Source organism: Saccopteryx bilineata, chromosome 8 (assembly GCF_036850765.1).
Source record: "Saccopteryx bilineata isolate mSacBil1 chromosome 8, mSacBil1_pri_phased_curated, whole genome shotgun sequence".
Classification (NCBI taxonomy): Eukaryota; Metazoa; Chordata; class Mammalia; order Chiroptera; family Emballonuridae; genus Saccopteryx; species Saccopteryx bilineata.
This window is the reverse complement of record NC_089497.1, coordinates 52,283,939-52,301,816: the sequence shown is the minus strand read 5'-3', so window position 1 is coordinate 52,301,816 and position 17,878 is coordinate 52,283,939. Positions and strand designations below refer to the sequence as shown.

The following is a 17,878-nucleotide window of genomic DNA, read 5'->3' as shown; positions in this document are numbered from 1 at the left end:
GCCTGGCATGTGGATGTTCCAGGTTAAATTTCTGATCAAGGCACACAGGAGAAGCAACCATCTGCTTTTCCACTCCTTCCCTTTTCTCTTTATCTCTCTCTTCCCCTCCCACAGTCATGGCTTGGTTGGAGCAAGTTGGCCCTCAGCACTGAAGATGGCTCCATGGCCTTGTCTCAGGCATTAAAATAGCTCAGTTGCTGAACAACAAAGCAATAGCCCCAGATGGGCAAAGTATCACTCCATAGGGGGCTTGCTGGGTAGATCCCAGTAGGGGTGCATGTGGGAGTCTGTCTGCCTCCCTGTTTCTCACTTATGAAAAATTTAAAAAAAAACCCTCATAGACACAGACAACAGTATGGTGATTACTATACTGGGAAAGGGGGATAGGGGAGGTAGAAGAGAGTAAAGGGGGGATTGATGGTGATAGAGGGCATATGACTTGGGGTGATAAATACACAATGCAATATAGAAATGATGTTGTGAAATTGTGCACCTGAAGCCTATTTAATTTTATTAACCAATGTCACCCCAACAAATTCAATTTAAAAAAGAAAACCTCACAGAATAGGCAAACTTCCTTGATTCCCAAATACACACATTTTTACATTTTAAAGAGTCTGAACATCATCAGGCCATGTCTTTCAGTTGAAGGCATCTTACAATCACTGTCAGCCAGACTGCAGTCCTGATGGAGTTGTCATTGCCTGTGCTCATCGTTATTCCTGTGTTCTGATTCTACAATGCCAACCAACTGACATTTTAGTCCACAAACCACTTTAGAATTGTGCAAGGAGGGAACAGAAGCCCTGGCTTGTCAGAAGACCTTCTGTGGACACCTTCTGGTAGGATCAAGAAAGTGCCAGCATCCAAACCTGCAAATAGGGGTCCACAGCTTGGAAGAGAATTCTGGAGGACGGAGTGGAATACTCTCTAAGAATTGCTTTATCCCTGACAGCCTGAATGGTTCAAAGAATGACATGCTAAAACAAGCAAGCCTAACAATAACAACAGAAATGAGCACTGGCAACTGAATAAGAAATGATTCAGAAGAGATGAACTATGCATTCAAAGAAGGGTTAAGTATACTTAATTTTGCTTACATTTTTCTTTTTTGTATGCACAAGATTGATTTAAAATGTCTAAATAAGAGCACTGTCAATATGTTTACATTGAAAATATAAGTAAGAGGCCCTGGCTGGTTGGCTCAGTGGTAGAGCGTCGGCCTGGCGTACAGAAGTCCCAGGTTCGATTCCTGGCCAGGGCACACAGGAGAAGTGCTCATCTGCTTCTCCACCCCTCCCACTCTCCTTCCTCTCTGTCTCTCTCTTCCCTTCCCGCAGCCAAGGCTCCATTGGAGCAGAGATGGCCCAGGCACTGGGGATGGCTCTGTGGCCTCTGCCTCAGGCGCTAGAGTGGCTCTGGTCACAACATAGCGACGCCCAGGATGGGCAGAGCATCGCCCCCTGGTGGTCAGAGCATCGCCCCTGGTGGGCTTGCCAGGTGGATCCCGGTTGGGCGCATGCGGGAGTCTGTCTGACTGTCTCTCCCCGTTTCCAGCTTCAGAAAAATACAAAAAATAAATAAATAAATTATATATATATATGTGTATATATATATGTATATATATAAGTAAGAAAAGAGTTTGGCAGCCTATATGCTGAGTGGTTCAGATTCAATTAATAGTGTAATCTGGGGTATTAGTTGGTAAGAGCGAACAATTTTTACATATTGATAATAATGTAAATACCGATGCTGAGTTTTACTTTAAAATATTAACTATCATATTAAAAGATTAAATAATTAGTATTATTAGTATTACGTAATTATAGTGGGACGATGGGGAGACAGGAAGTGTGTGTGCGCCTTGAGGTAGGAGAGAACGGGAGTAGGTAGTGGGGGAAATCTTCACCTCGGTAACAGGAAGTCAGAAGATGAAGGCTGAGATTGATACGCATTTTGAAAAACTGAATAAAAAAACACACCGAGAAAGAGTTGAAAGTAGCCGTCCCTGGGAGATGAGGTTGGCATGTGGGAGGGGTAGGTTACTTGGGTTTTTTAAATAATTCTTTTCATACTATTTAACTTCTTCAACTCTGTGTATCATTACATTAATAAAAATAATTTTAAAAATAAAACTACTCAAGCCCGTTCTGTGCTGCTATCACTACAAATATACATATACATATACATAGCCATATGTTCTAGCTTTTGGTTTGAGAAATCTACCCACTGTGAGAGGCGGCAGGACATAGCAGAGAGAGCTGAGCTCTGGTGCCGACTGTCTGGGTTTGCTGCTAATTAGCTTTGTGACCTTGGGCATATTGTTCAACTTCTCTGAGCTTCATTTTCCTCACCTGTAAAATGAGCAAAAGGCTGCATGTTTCACTGGCTGTGGTGAGGATCAGAGAGAAGTGTGTCCAGTCCCTGGCATAGTGCCTATCCCAGGGTCAACCCAGCGTAACCTTATCTAACTCCTTTCAACTGCACCTACCTTCCCCCCACCCAAGGGATTCCCACCCCGGTAGGAACAAGGCTGACCCCTTCGAAGTGCCCCTGCGCTCAGGGGTCTCAAGGCCCCCACAGACCCGTTGCCCACACAGTCAGTCCCCATGCAGCCATCCATTGTCTAGAGCTCTCTTTTCTTTTCTTTTCAAAGATTTTATTTATTGATTTTAGAGAGAGGAGAGAGAGCGAGAAAGGTGGAGGAGGAACGGAAAGCATCAACTCGTAGTTGCTTCTCATATGTGTCTTGACCGGGCAAGCCCAGGGTTTTGAACCGGTGACCTCAGCATTCCAGGTCGTGGCTTTATCCACTGCGCCACCACAGGTCAGGCTCACTTCTCTTTTCTATCTGCAAGGTGTGAGGTTTTCTGTTTATGTCCCTCTTTTCTTCTCCTGCCAGGCTCAGCCTGGAAGCTGATTGGGCCATGAGTATATGGATGGCTCCATTGCTCCTGTCCAAAAGAACCTCAAGGCAATGTGGCTAGGTGCCACAGGTCATTTCCCTTCCGCAAGGTCTGGGAGCAGAGGCCTGAGCCCCAGGCCTGCACGGCAGCATGAGCGCAAGCTCCTCACCCCACTCCTGAATCCAGGGTCTGCAGGAGCCAGCCCCCACCCCCACCTCCCAGCAACCGTCCTGGGGCTGTGGGTGGGCTGCAGTCTGGAAAGCAGAGAGCAGCTCTCCCTCCCTGCTCCCTCCTCACCGTTCACACCAGACCCCTGGAGCTCTGCAGGCAGTGACTTCACAGCCAGGAGGAGCTTTGTTAGAAATTAAAAGCGGGTTTTATTTTATTTTCACCATTTGAATGAGAGAGCTTCTTGCTCAGGGTCTCCCAGGACAGGTAGGCAGTTCATGTTTAAACATGTGACCCAGAAATACCTAATGAGTCACACACCAGGGCTGTTGACATTGCCTGGACCTGAAGGGTATCACATCTCTCTCCAGCTGCTCATTCAGAGGCTGGGAGAGACTAGAGACCGAATAGATAAAAGGGGAGGGAGACAGCCCTATCCTGGTGCCATGGGCACTTGGGGACATAACACTGTTCTCTGGGTCCCTGAGTGAAAGCTGTGTTCCCAAGCACATTACCCCACGGTAGAGCATGAGTGATGTTACAAGGGGAGCAAGAAGGGAAGAAGCCTGACCAGGTGGTGGCGCAGTGGATAGAGCGTCAGACTGGGACGCGGAGGACCCAGGTTCAAAACCCCGAGGTTGCCAGCTTGAGCGCAGGCTCATCTGGTTTGAGCAAGGCTCACCAGTTTGGGCCCAAGGTCGCTGGCTCAAGCAAGGGGTCACTCAGTCTGCTGTAGCCCCCCTCCCCTCAAGGCACATATGAGAAAGCAATCTGAACAACTAAAGAGCTGCAGTGAAGAGTTGATGCTTCTCATCTCTCTCCCTTCCTGTCTGTCAGTCCCTATCTGTCACTTTCTCTGACTCTCTCTGTTTCTGTCACACACACACACACACACACACACACAAATAAATAAATAAAATAAGAAGGGAAGCAGACAGTGCAGAGCTGGGGGCAGGAGCAATTAGGAAAGCAGAAGTTCTTCATCTAAAAACAACACTTTGCAAGGTTGTGGTGGGAAAATTAAATACATCTCCAGTCTCTAAGGTTTGTAAAATCTAGCCTTTCTTGCTTCCCACTCATTTGAGGGACTCATCTCATGTGTAATGGAGACACATCTCCCATTTCCCACTGAGGTGTCCACTTCCAGTGCCCGGGCTACCTAGGACAGAGCTGCGTGGGTTTGCAGCATGAGGAAGCTGTGACTCGAGCCTCCCCTGACCCACGCAGGTGGGGAGGGGGTTGGACTGGGGGATGTCCACCTCTTAGCGGGTAAGGAGATCTGGCACCCTTTGAGTCCATGTGGATGCAGTGAGAGGAATCTTCACCCTGCAGACTGTCCCTGAGCCTTTCCCAGCTTCCTGTCCACTCCAGACAGCTGCTCGCCCTGGGGGTACGTGGCACAGCTGTGTGATGTCTGTATGCTCTTCCCACAGGCCACAGAGTGGGCCTCCAATGAGGACACACGCCGCTCCTGCCAAAGCAAAGGGAAGACGGAGGTATATGGCCTTGGTGGTCCAGGGTCCTGGCTTGGAGCCAGCAGGAGGCTTGTGGTTTCGGGGATGGACAGGCACGTTTGGGTGCAAGGCCGCCCGCGCAGAGGCCCAGGCTGGATGAGCTGGGGGCTCCTGTACAGGCGAGGACCAGCCCTGCACATCTGAGTGGGCAGGGATGCAGTGAGAACGCCCGAGAGGGAGGTGTGGGGCAGGGGGGGCCCACTGCTGCCATCTGAACTTCGGATCAGGCGGAGCAGGGACACAGGGAGTGATGTCAAATGTCTTCGGTGCAGTGGTGTAAGGGAAGGACACCCGGCACTGTGTGTGGAGAGCTTGTCCCTTTATTTCTTCCCCTCTGGCTTCAGGAGGAATGTCAGAACTACGTGCGGGTCCTGATCGTCACCGGCAGGAGAGTGTTCATGTGTGGGACCAATGCCTTCTCCCCAGTGTGCTCCAGCAGGCAGGTGGGGGCCGCACGGCGGGGGGGCGCAGTCACACGGGGGGCGGGCAGCCATGGACTGGGGTTGCCAAGTTTACAAACAACAACCGCAAAACAAGGAAAGGGTGTTCAGTTAGACTTAATTTCAGATAAACAACAAATGATATTTTAGCATAAGTATATCCCATGCAAGATTTGGGATATACTTATAAAAACATTATTTCTTGTTTATGGCAATTTGAAGTGAAGTAGGCCTCCTGTATTTCATCAGGAGCCACAGGCAGGGGGAGGTCCTGGCAGCCTTCCCTCTTGAGGGTGGCTTCCGCAGAGGGGCTCTAAGGTGGGCACTGAGGAGGGGGCTGGGGAGGGAAGTCCTCAGACACCAGGGGCTCAGGAGGAAATGAAACTCGGAGTTGGAAAAGCAGGCAGCCCTGGCTCTCAGGGAAAAGCACCCCCATCTCCCCGTCATCCCCAGGTGGGGAACCTCAGCCGGACGATGGAGAAGATCAATGGCGTGGCCCGTTGCCCCTACGACCCTCGCCACAACTCCACAGCTGTCATCTCCTCCCAGGGGGAGCTCTACGCAGCCACAGTCATTGACTTCTCGGGGCGAGACCCTGCCATCTACCGAAGCCTGGGCAGTGGGCCGCCCCTTCGCACTGCCCAGTATAACTCCAAGTGGCTCAATGGTAAGGAGGCACAGCCCCCTTGGGGGGGGTCCTCTGGTTCTGACCCCTATCAATCCTCCTTCCTGCCCAGCCTCTGAAAGGGCTCACACTGGCTTCTTCAAGAGGCCCAGAGAGGGGCACGTGTTTGCCCAAGGAGATGACTCTGTCTAAAATCACAAATGCCCCGAGTAACCAGGACAGGTGGAGGGCAAGCTATGAAGGGACAGAAAGAGTTAGGAATTGATGGGAAAGAAGAGGCTGGGGAGAGTAGTGTGAGTTTCCTGTCCCTTGGAGTTGAATCCTTGCTTCTCCACTAACTAGCTGTGTGGCCTTGAGCAAGGATTGACCTTTCATGTTCTCATTTATAATAAAGGGCTGATCGTATTAGGTTGTTAAGAGGATCAAATGGCTAATCTATATAAAGTCCTCATAATAGGGCCTGGTGCACAGCGAGTGCTCAGTAGTGCCTGTTAACTGTTATAACTGCACTTTGAATTGGAGATGGGAACAGGGTTAGTTAGAGCCCCCAGGTCCCCAAGCTGGGGGGGAAGTGTCAGGACGCTCATCTGGGAAGAAGGAAGTCGTCCAGTACTCCCAACTCTGCCCCTGTACTTCCTGCTGGCCTGGCCCACTCCTTGTTCCTCTTCTGCCCCCAGAGCCAAACTTTGTGGCAGCCTATGATATTGGGTTGTTCGCGTACTTCTTCCTGCGAGAGAACGCAGTGGAGCACGACTGCGGGCGCACCGTGTACTCTCGAGTGGCCCGCGTGTGCAAGAATGACGTGGGGGGCCGCTTCCTGCTGGAGGACACGTGGACCACGTTCATGAAAGCCCGGCTCAACTGCTCCCGCCCAGGCGAGGTCCCCTTCTACTACAATGAGCTGCAGAGTGCCTTCCACCTGCCTGAGCAGGACCTCATCTACGGGGTCTTCACCACTAACGTGTGAGTCCCTGCCCTCGGCCGCCCCTTCCCTGTGATGCCGGGGACACGCTCAGATCTGACCTTGCAGCCTGGTGGGCTCGGGGGAGTCCTATCTGAGTCTGGTTTCTCTTTCTGTACAACGGGGACTCTGGTTTCTTCTGCACTGGACCGTCTGAGGATTCTGTGACTCGCTGCCTCTGCAGTGGGCAGCATTTATTCCTGGCTGCTCTGAAGGGCAGATATGAGGAAATAAAAGGAGCTGCTGTATTGCGGCTTCATGGAGAACTTGCTGGTGGTGAAAGTGAACTAGCTGCCCTGACGGGGCTGTCAGCTCTGGACAGGTCTGCAGCCCCCTACTGGGGAGGTTCCGAGAGGGTTCTTCACATTCCCTTCCAGCCTCAGGAGCCCTTGGCCCTGCTGCACCCGCCCCGCAGAGGCTGACAAGCCTGGCTTCACTGGAAAACCCAGGCTGGGGGTCAGAGCCCTTTTGTTTTCTTAGGTGTAGGAAAGGGTAACCCTCGCCAAGGACATGAGCCCTCCCCCCACCTCCTCCTCCTATGTCAGGGCTGACCTATCTGTGTGATTTTCACATAGAGAATGCTGAATGGGTGGCAGAGACCAAGGAGAGCATTTGTTGTACAGCGTGCTGTGCAGGGTTCATAAGAATATCAGAAACACGGGAGCCACAGAGAGGTGATTGCTTACCTTGACCCTCCAACCCCTCGTAGCAGGCACTGGATGAGGGCCAAGCTAGCTACAGGAAGGACCATCTGAGGGGCTGTACAGGGATGACAATAAAGCCAGGGAGTAGGGACAGAGAGGCCATCCGAGCCAGGGGGACAGACATGCAGCACAGCCCGCACAGGCCAGGAGCCGACAGCCAGGGCTCAATGACCGGCCTGCCAGTCAGCACCAGAAGGTGAGCAAAGGGCAGGAGCCACTGGAGAGGCATCAAGAAGAAATAATGGTCAGCCTGACCTCTGGTGGCGCAGTGGATAAAGTGTCAACCTGGAAATTCTGAGGTTGCCGGTTCAAAACCCTGGACTTGCCCAGTCAAGGCACATATGGGAGTTGATACCTCCAGCTCCTCCCCTCTTCTCTCTCTCCCTCTCTCTCTCCACCCCCCCTAAAATGAATAAATAAAATCTTTCCGCCCTGGCCGGTTGGCTCAGCGGTAGAGCGTCGGCCTAGCATGCGGAGGACCCGGGTTCGATTCCGGCCAGGGCACACAGGAGAAGCGCCCATTTGCTTCTCCACCCCTCCACCGCGCTTTCCTCTCTGTCTCTCTCTTCCCCTCCCGCAGCCAAGGCTCCATTGGAGCAAAGATGGCCCGGGCACTGGGGATGGCTCTGTGGCCTCTGCCCCAGGCGCTATAGTGGCTCTGGTCGCAACATGGCGACACCCAGGATGGGCAGATTATCGCCCCCTGGTGGGCAGAGCGTCGCCCCTGGTGGGCGTGCCGGGTGGATCCCGGTCGGGCGCATGCGGGAGTCTGTCTGACTGTCTCTCCCCGTTTCCAGCTTCAGAAAAAATGAAAAAAAAAAAAAAAAAAAAAAAGAAATAACGACACTCACATATTGTTAATAGTTTGTATTGTGTGGGCCATCTCCATGCCAAGTGCTTGTTGGGTGGGTTGGTGTCGGGGGGTACCCAGAAGCAAGAACAGACCTGTCTCTGTCCTTAAGGAACTTACATTCTAGAGAGGGTAGTTATTACATGATTTTGATTGTGATAAATGCTACAAAGCAAAGAGACAGTGTGCAGGGAAACCTCTAAAGGTATGGTGGGGGTGGTGATCCGGAAGACTTCTTATAGGAAGTGACATCCACAGATAAATAAGAATTAACTAGGGGAGAGCTGTGGTCTAGCCCAAGGGAGCAACACAGGCAAAGCTTTTGGGTAGGATGGAAGGTTTGAGGAATGAGCAGCGTGGCAGGACCCTCAAAGGTGAGGAGAAAGACCAGAGAGGAGGGAGAAGGGCTGGAACGGAGGGTTGGGTCCTGCAGGCCTTGTAGACTGCTTTATGGGTTTTGATCATTATCCTAAGAGCAGTAAGTTATTGAAGGGGTTGAAGCAGGCCAGAGACTAGCTAGGATGTGCATTTTGAAACACACAATCTGGCCGCTGTGTGAACGGATTAGAGGAGACGAGGCAGGCTGCAGGGAGGCCAGCCAGGAAGACAGGACAGCATCCAGGGGGTCAGGGCAGGGAAGACACCGGGCAGGAGTGGACACATTTGGGAGAGGGACTGAATGCAAAGAACAGAACTAGAAACATTTTGAGTAGTGGTATCATCTCTGACTGTTCACGTCAGACTCCTGGAAATGTCACTCTGACTGAAAAGGTGTCTCAGAGGCCATCAGGCTCAGGGTGCTGTGGGCTGCGGTGTATCGGAGGTTTGGTTACCTGCTTTTAAAAAAATTAAATAAAACAGAATAGACTGGAGTAAAAGTATCAGAGTATAATGTATTTAATAAGGGTAAGTATTATTTCATAAAAATTCATTGCAGATGTGTGTGTGCATACACGTGTGTATACTAAGTTGTAACATAGAATATATTTCCTGCAGTGGCCTTGGACGAAATGTTTGAAAAGTTTATTTTACCCTCCACCAGGAGAAGGGATGGGATGAGAAAGGAGCTCAGAGGAGCCCACCAGTGCTTCTCATCAGTGGGTCTTTCTTTCCCTGAGAGTTCCCAGAGCAGAGGATCGTGTTTCCTCCCTCTGTGACAGCCCGTCATGCGGAAGGCACCAGGCTCATCATAAGTGTTTAATCGGCCTTGGCACTGTGCCAGGCGGTGCCTTGCCAGCTGGCGGTGAGGCTTAAGGAGGGTGCTGAGGCCTGCTGGGGGGGGGGCTGTATCCCGTTATCTCTTGCCTTTCAGAAACAGCATTGCTGCTTCTGCCGTCTGCGCCTTCAACCTCAGTGCCATCTCCCAGGCTTTCAATGGCCCGTTTCGCTACCAGGAGAACCCGAGAGCTGCCTGGCTTCCCATCGCTAACCCCATCCCCAATTTCCAGGTACAGCTTCTCCTCCCTTCCCCTCTCTGCACACTCACTTTCCACCAGACTATCAGCCACAAGCCGATTCCCAAACCTGTCCTTGCTGGTCTACACGTATCTGAGGTGTCTACAGTGGTCCCCAAGAGGGTGCTAGGTAACCTCTAAGAGTGGAATGGGAAGGTCAGGGTGGTTGGGACCCACAGTAAGGGAGCATCCTCTGAGCCATCTCTAAATGTGACCCCACCTCCAGGGAGGTAGGAAGGTGCAACCTTAGCTCTACTCAGTATAGGGGACCAGAAAAGCTGTCCTCTACACTGATCTATCTGGCCAGAATTTGAGGATTTTAGCTGGTGTTCACTTGCAGTCTACCCAGCATGAGTATTTATGCCTGGAGGGTGTCTGAATGCCAGGAGTGGTGAGGGCACTGGGTGCCCTGGGTAGTATGAGCACCTCCAGTGCTGTGACACAGAAGGGGAAAGAGCCATGGGACAAAGGAAGCTACTGATAGTGGACTATCCATTCAACTTCCTGCCCAGGGCCAGAATGGAGCAAGGGAAGGCCTCAGGCTTTTTAGTCCAACAATCTTGACCCAGATCTAGCCCTCTGTGTGTGTGTGTGACCTTGGACAAGTCACTCAACCTTTATCTGGCATGTAGGGATAATTCCATTGACCTCACAGATACCTGTGAGGGTTGATATGCAATCGCTATGGTTCCTGGACTGTAGCAGGTACTCAGTAAATGGTAGTTGCCTTCCAGTTTTGGTTCAGAAGGCATCAGAACTTGAGAAGGTAAGGACACGAGAGAGGAAAGCCAGGGCTTGGCCCAACAGGAGGGAGGGGCACCTACAGCACCAGCATAAGCCCACAGGACACTTATTATCTACACTCAAATAATCTGTGTTTAGATAATCCAATCCCCTTTCTGCCTCTTCTTCCTCGAGCCTGGCAGGTACTTCCTGCCCTGTAGTCCCAAGCCTTGGTTTCCCTTACTTCCCAAAGAAGAGACATCTCTTCCTAGAAGAGGGTGCAGGGGTTAGAGGGGATGTAGGGGAGCACGGAAGAATCAGAGTCCGCCGTGACCACCTGGGTTACAATAAGGAAGAAGGGAGATAGGGGATTGTGGCAGCCCCTCGGCTGGGCACCTGTGACGCGCCTCCCTGCGCAGTGCGGCACCCTGTCCGAGGTGGGCCCCAACGAGAACCTGACTGAGCGCAGCCTGCAGGACGCACAGCGCCTGTTCCTGATGAGCGAGGCCGTGCAGCCGGTGACACCCGAGCCCTGTGTCACCCAGGACAGTGTGCGCTTCTCACACCTCGTGGTGGACCTTGTGCAGGCCAAGGACACGCTCTACCACGTGCTCTACATAGGCACCGGTGAGCCCGCTTCCGGAACAGGGCTCGGAGTGGGAGAAGGTTGAGGGGCGAGGGTTAAGGTTCTAGGGTTCCTGGCCCTTTAAGACCATTCTCATCGGACCTTTCCAGAGTCGGGCACCATCCTGAAAGCACTGTCCACCACAAGCCGCAGCCTCCGCGGCTGCTACCTGGAGGAGCTACACGTGCTGCCCCCCGGGCGCCGCGAGCCCCTGCGCAGCCTGCGCATCCTGCACAGCTCCCGAGCGCTCTTCGTGGGGCTGAGCGACACGGTGCTGCGCGTCCCTCTGGAGAGGTGCGCCTCCTACCGCAACAAGGGGTAAGCAGTGCCAGGGGCGGGCCTCCCCAGGCTTATCCCCGCCAATCGCGCCTGGGAGGAGTCACTTTGGAGTCTGTGGGACATGGGGTGACATCCTGGAACAGTCTCCAGCTGTGTGCCCTCGGACAAGGCACTTAACCTCTCCGAATCTTGGTTTCCTCCTCTTAAAAATTTCAACAGGGTTTTGTGAAGGTCAGTTGGGATATTGGCCTAAACCACTTGTCATTGCCTGGGGGTGTGATGGTGGCTGTTATCCCTGTTGCCAGACCCATAGTTAGAGCCCACTTGATTTCTTCTCAATTGTTTCCATTCAGATTGTGGTCTTTATCTTCAAAACCAGAGAGAGGTGGTGACAGATGGGAGATCTTTTCAGTTACCTCCCCCATCTTTGCCTCTCTTCCCTTCTTAGAAGATCACGGAAGCCTGGTTTGGGTGGGCTGGGGGTGAAGAGCCACATGGAGACTGCACCCCCTTCCCGACCGCTTCTGAGACCGCTTCTGATTCACAAATTTGGCAACAGTGACACTGGCATTTAAGGGGGAAACAAAAACTTATTCCAAAAGTCAAATGGAGATATAGTTCAGACTGCAACCATGTGAGCCTCTCCTAAGCTGCACCCCCTCTTTTGAACTAGTCCAAAGCTGCCTTTAGCTGGCATAGCCACAGCGAACATGGACTGCTGTGGTCTTTGCAACACAGAGACCTCCTGGCGGTGCCCATCTGTCCTTAAGATTTGGGAGACAAATGGATTTCCTTCTGCCAAGGATATTGTCCTCCAGTCCCAGTGGGGTATTCTGGGAGCTGGGCAGAGGCTTGGAGGGCAGGGGGAAAGGCTGGATAGTCCTGATGTGGCAGCCGGGGCAGGGGTGAGGGGCAGTGGGCAGACACTCAAACTCCCCTCAGCCCCAACACATGGCTCCATTCACAAAACACCAAACATTTACTTAGCCCTGCCATGCTCAGAGCATTTTGCAGGCTGTCGGTGTGACAGGAGCGAGGCAACATGAAATATGCCAAGAACACTTATATTTTCCTCAGAGTTCTGTATGTGTGTTTGGGGAGAGAAGTCTTGGCTTGTATCTGCCATGTGGGAGAGGCAGGGGTGCAGCAAGAGGGACTCATGCTAGAACTAGACACACCTGGAGTTCCATCTGGGCTCCATTGTCTGCTAGCTGTCTGATCTTGAGCAAGTTACTCAACCTTTTGAGCTTCAGCTTTTTCATCAGGAAAGCAGGGGGAAATAATGGTGGAGCAAATGATACTAAATTTTAGCCAAGTCGTTTTATGGATTGGGAAAATATTCACGAAGCACCTATCCAGCGAGTCATAACTGGTAGCTAGTGTCCTTATTCCTTTTTTTATCTCTGGAAATGCATTTAGGGGTCTCCAGCCTCCTGGGCTCTCTGGAGTCTACAATCTGCAAACTTGAATAGAGACAGTACCACTTGGCAATGAGTCACAGGCCACCTGCTAATGGCATTTTCCCCATAGTTTGTGCTCTTAACTCTTGTGCTGTTATGAAACTTTTCATATATGCCATGTTCTTTAAAAGGTTGTAAATCGCCCTGGCCTATTGGCTCAGTGGTAGAGCGTCGGCCTGGCGTGCAGAGGTCCCGGGTTCGATTCCCGGCCAGGGCACACAGGAGAAGCGCCCATTTGCTTCTCCACCCCTCCCCTTCTCCTTCCTCTCTGTCTCTCTCTTCCCCTCCCGCAGCCGAGGCTCCATTGGAGCAAAGATGGCCCGGGTGCTGGGGATGGCTCCTTGGCCTCTGCCCCAAGCACTAGAGTGGCTCTGGTCGCGACAGAGCGACACCCCAGAGGGGCAGAGCATCGCCCCCTGGTGGGCAGAGCGTCGCCCCCTGGTGGGCGTGCCGGGTGGATCCCGGTCGGGCGCATGCGGGAGTCTGTCTGACTATCTCTCCCCGTTTCAAGCTTCAGAAAAATACCAAAAAAAAAAAAAAAGGTTGTAAATCCTTGAAGGTAAACTCTGTGTTCCAGTATTTTTTATATTCCACCAGAAGGCCATGCCCAAGGCATACAGTGGTATCCACACGATTGCTCCTTCTTGATGTGGCCTGAGGTGGGGTTGGCGCAGGAGAGGAGTGAGGAATGGGCTGGAAAGTGGATTGAGGCCAGCTGAGAATGCCAAGAGAGGATTTTGATTTGAATCCTATGACTGTGGGCACTGAAGTGGTCTTTGAGCAGGAGAGTGAGTGACAGGCAGCGAGAATGGGTGTTTTACGAAGATCAGTCAGGCAGTGGTGGGCAGCACTGTCTTGGGGTAGATGGTTGGCCAGCATGAGCTAATAGCCAGATATGAAGTAATGGGGTCTGCAGTGGAACGAGAAGAAGAAAGATGTCGCTGGAATATGTCCCCACTCACATGGTGCTGCCGAGACAGGCAGGTTGCATAGTGTGGCCAGGTGGAAGAGCAAGTTAGAAAGAGGTCAATTAGGAGAGTGAAACATTCATCCTATTTTAGCTTTCTGAGTTTGGGATAAAAGCTGTTTGTGTATTCAGTGAAAACCCTGCCCTAAAGGTATAAAGGATGTAAAGTGTAAAATGTGAGGTCTCATTATTGCAGAGTTAGTAAAATGGCCACAGTAAACCCGTGCAGCCACCAAGCTGGGCACCCCAGAGACTGGAAGCCAGCGTCTATCAGACTTTGCACAGGATGCGGTGAGCTGTCGCAGGGTGTTATCCTAGAATATGCATTTCATGTTTTCTTCCTCATTCCTCAAAGCTGGCAAGAGGATGAGAGTGGGTTAACAGAGCTCTTTCAGGCCCCCTCCTCTACCCAGAATCCAGGGGCCTGTGTCCAGCCCCCTCCTTCTACTCAGGCAAAATTCAGTTCCATGGGGCACAACCAGAAGCCTCACCTGGCCGGAGAGAGACCAGGGCTCCCAGGAGGAGGAGCAGAGGGAATGAAGGCTGACTTGGCTCTACAAAGTGTTTATGCATGAGTCACCCCCTCCTCGTCCCAGCATGCCTTTCAGGATGCACTGGAGGGGGGTGGCCTCTACCCAGCTCCCTCAGGAGGGAGGCTCGGACAGTGTCTCCTCCCAACTTCCCTCTCTGCCGGGGGCCTTGGCTCACCTCTCCTGCCACTTTAAATAAGACATTTATTTGCTCTCGAGCTCCTGCGACACCACTGCTACCCTGGACAGCTCCCATTTAGAGACTCCCTACATGGTGCTGGAAACGGCCAGCTTGCCACTTCCACCATCCATCTCCGTCCTGCCTCTGAGCCCATGGAACGAACCTGTTCCTTTCTGTAATGGCTGCTTGAGGCACTGCAGTAAAAAAAAAGACATGGTGAACATTATCGGTCTGATGGCTGCGTTTATGAAAAAAATCTAAACTGCCACCCAATTCCAGAGTCAGAGACTCACTTTAACTCTTCCCTGCTTGGAGCTTTACTTTTCTTAAGAATGTTCCCTGCTCTGTAAGCTTTGGAGTGGCATGAACAAGAGACCTCAGGCAATAGCCAGCCCCAGGCAGTCTTGCAGGCCCCCTCCGGCAGCCAGAGCCAGGGACAGGACAGGGCAGGAGTGTTCTTGGAATCGGAGAGGCTGAGAGGGTGAAGGAGTCTGATGAGGGGGAGTGGGAGCTGGGACTAGCGTCTGTTCTGAGGTTTCTCTTTGCTTTTATTATTCTGTCGTGGGTTGGACAGACAAGGCACTTCATCTCTTGGCTTTGGAACAGACAAAGGGGCCCCGAAACAGCAGTTCTCACCCATGCTATTCATTAGAGTCACCTGGGGAGTGTTTACAAGATTCCAGTGCCTGGGCCCACTCCAGTGCAAAGGCCCAGATAAAGGCAGCATTCTTGTTTTGTTTGCTTAAGCTTTTTAAAAGATCCCCAGGAGATTCCAATTTGCAGACAGAACTGGAAACCACTGTTCTAGAACTGGCTAGGCCTTGGCTGAAAGAAGGCAAATTGCTTTCCTCCTGAATCTTCTGCTTTTACCTTGTGTAAACTGATTCAGATTTCCTGCACTTACCCATGTTCTCTACTGGCAGACATTCGGTTTTGTTAAATAGTATATTTATTATTATTATTATTCACTAGTCATGGCTAGTTCCTTTTTTTAATTTAATGTATGTTGCTTATAAAGTGCAACATCAGCTGCTTCTAGAGCTTGGCACCCTTTTCTGAGAGCTGGGGGAAATACACTCAGGATTGGGCTTTACTGAGTCCTGACTGGTTGAATTTGCTAGCAGCCAGTTTGGTCCAAATGTCAGCCAGTGAGTAGAATCTCAAACCCACAGGTTGCTGGGACTGCATTTGCGCATGTATTGTATTTAGTCTCACGATGTCTAGTTTGATGCACTCTGCTGGCGAAACACTCCCAAGTCAAACCACTGATCCTAGATGAAAATATCAGTGTACTTATACTGTACAATTTACACAAATTGTGTGGAGTGAATAAAGTGGAAATGGATTCTTGAGCAACAGATGAATGTTCTGGATTCCCAACTGGGGGAATCCATATGTTTATTGGGGTCCAGTGAGACCCTCACCCACTGGAGCCCCAAGCATCACCTCCCTTGTACAAGGTCATGGGTTGCCAGAACAAGGGACAGCACTGTCTTTTTTTACCTCTGCTAGTGACAAGGGGAAGCTCCACCCTCTTCTCCATATGGTCCTCTCATAAAATCTCTTTTCTCTCTGGAGCTCGGTCTGGAAACATGGTCTATTGAACTCATTAAAAATAAAGAACTCGGCCCTGGCCGGTTGGCTCAGTGGTAGAGCATCGGCCTGGTGTGCAGGAGTCCCGGGTTCGATTCCCAGCCAGGGCACACAGGAGAAGCACCCATCTGCTTCTCCACCCCTCCCCCTCTCCTTCCTCTCTGTCTCTCTTCCCCTCCTGCAGCCAAGGCTCCATTGGAGCAAAGTTGGCCCCGGCACTGAGAATGGCTCTGTGGCCTCTGCCTCAGGCGCTAGAATGGCTCTGGTTGCAACAGAGCACTGCCCCAGATGGGCAGAGCATCGCCCCCTGGTGGGCATGCGGGAGTCTGTCTGACTGCCTCCCTGTTTCCAACTTCAGAAAAATACAAAAAATATAAATAAATAAATAAATAAATAAATAAATAAATAAAAGAACTCACCTGACAAGTGACTCTCCCTGAAGCTTCAAGAGAAAAGAGGGATTCTATCCTAGAAACACCAAAACTGACAATTGCTTGACTTTTTCATGTATGTCTTTAGCCTCCAACATCCCTGGCCGCTTTGGCAAATGGAATGTCCCTCTGCAGACCCCATGGGGACAATAGCATTACCTTGCTCATTGAGTTGTATTAAAGTTTTTCATGCTTGTAAAGCACTTCAAAATGATGCCTGGCACACAGTAAGTGTCGGGCGAACTCTATTGTGGAGGCGACTGGACGGAAAGGGTGCGCAGAGGGGGGCCGCCAGGTGTGTTTCTAGTACGCAGGTAAGGAGGGGAGGCCAGTGGGCTTGAGTCTCAGGACTTCCGTCTGGCAGGGCATGCCTGGAGGCCCGGGACCCATACTGCGGCTGGGACGGGAAGCAGCAACGTTGCAGCACACTTGAGGACAGCTCCAACATGAGCCTCTGGACCCAGAACATCACAGCATGTCCTGTGAGAACCCCCTTGTACCTTCCCCACCAATTCAGGACCTCTCCCTCCAGTTCAGACTGCCTCGCCGTCAGCACTCCTGTATCCCTCAGGACCTGTGCCTTCCCTGCTCCGTCTATGGGATTAGACTATGCCTCTGATGTATGTCTACAGGTGCGGAATGTGACTCGGGATGGTGGCTTTGGCCCGTGGTCACCATGGCAACCATGTGAGCACTTAGATGGGGACAACTCAGGCTCTTGCTTGTGTCGGGCCCGAGCCTGCGACACCCCTCAACCCCGCTGTGGGGGCCAAGATTGCCTGGGCCCAGCCATCCACATCGCCAACTGCTCCAGGTATGTGAGGAAACACGGCTTTCACAGCTACTGTCTAAACTGGAGTGGGGCACCCCACCCAAGTGTTTGCACCAAAGGACGGAGACCTCTTCAGGGCTGTGCAGGGCACTGGACAGGTAAATAAAGTCTGAGGCAGGAAACATGAAGCCTGCGGGAATTTCCACTCTAGTGGGAGGGAAGTTCTTCTGTGTGGGGGCTCTTGATAGAAAGAGGAAGGCTAGATGGACATGGCAGTCACCCTTGGACAGACCTTAGCCTTAATACGCCTTATTGTCCCAAATGTGAAGGACAGGATGGGATGGTGGTAAGGCAGGCAGACCTAGTGCCAATCCTAGATTGCTACTGTCTGGAGGTGTGACCTCGGCCAAGCCAGCTAACCACTCTGAGCTTCTCTAAGTGAGAGTCACGCTCCCCGACCCCATCCCACCCCACCCAGGGTTGTTGAGAGGGTTTCAGGAGATAATATATATACAGTGCTTGCACACTGCCTAGCACCTCAGGACTCCATAAAGTGGTATAACAATTAACCTACAATTCTGAACACTCTTAAAATAACTTAATTCTGTATACATTTATTAATTTAACTGTTACAACAACCTCATGGTGGTAGGACTACAATCATTATCCTTACCTTAAAGATAAGAATATGATGA

The 17,878-nt window shown here is 51.5% G+C and overlaps 1 protein-coding gene across 2 annotated transcripts in view; it reads left to right on the top strand.

Moving 5' to 3' along the window:
• Positions 1-17,878, top strand: part of SEMA5B (semaphorin 5B) — a 135,253-nt gene that overhangs the window by 112,061 nt on the left and 5,314 nt on the right. Inside the window, exons 5-13 of one of the 2 annotated variants that reach the window (XM_066241394.1) lie at positions 4,508-4,570; positions 4,933-5,031; positions 5,482-5,695; positions 6,331-6,616; positions 9,481-9,616; positions 10,822-10,972; positions 11,081-11,288; positions 16,776-16,893; positions 17,044-17,225. In XM_066241394.1, the coding sequence (XP_066097491.1) occupies positions 4,508-4,570; positions 4,933-5,031; positions 5,482-5,695; positions 6,331-6,616; positions 9,481-9,616; positions 10,822-10,972; positions 11,081-11,288; positions 16,776-16,893; positions 17,044-17,225 (1,457 nt within the window). Of the gene's footprint in view, positions 1-4,507; positions 4,571-4,932; positions 5,032-5,481; positions 5,696-6,330; positions 6,617-9,480; positions 9,617-10,764; positions 10,973-11,080; positions 11,289-16,775; positions 16,894-17,043; positions 17,226-17,878 lie in introns of both variants that reach the window. The other variant, XM_066241393.1, reaches the window with a different exon arrangement.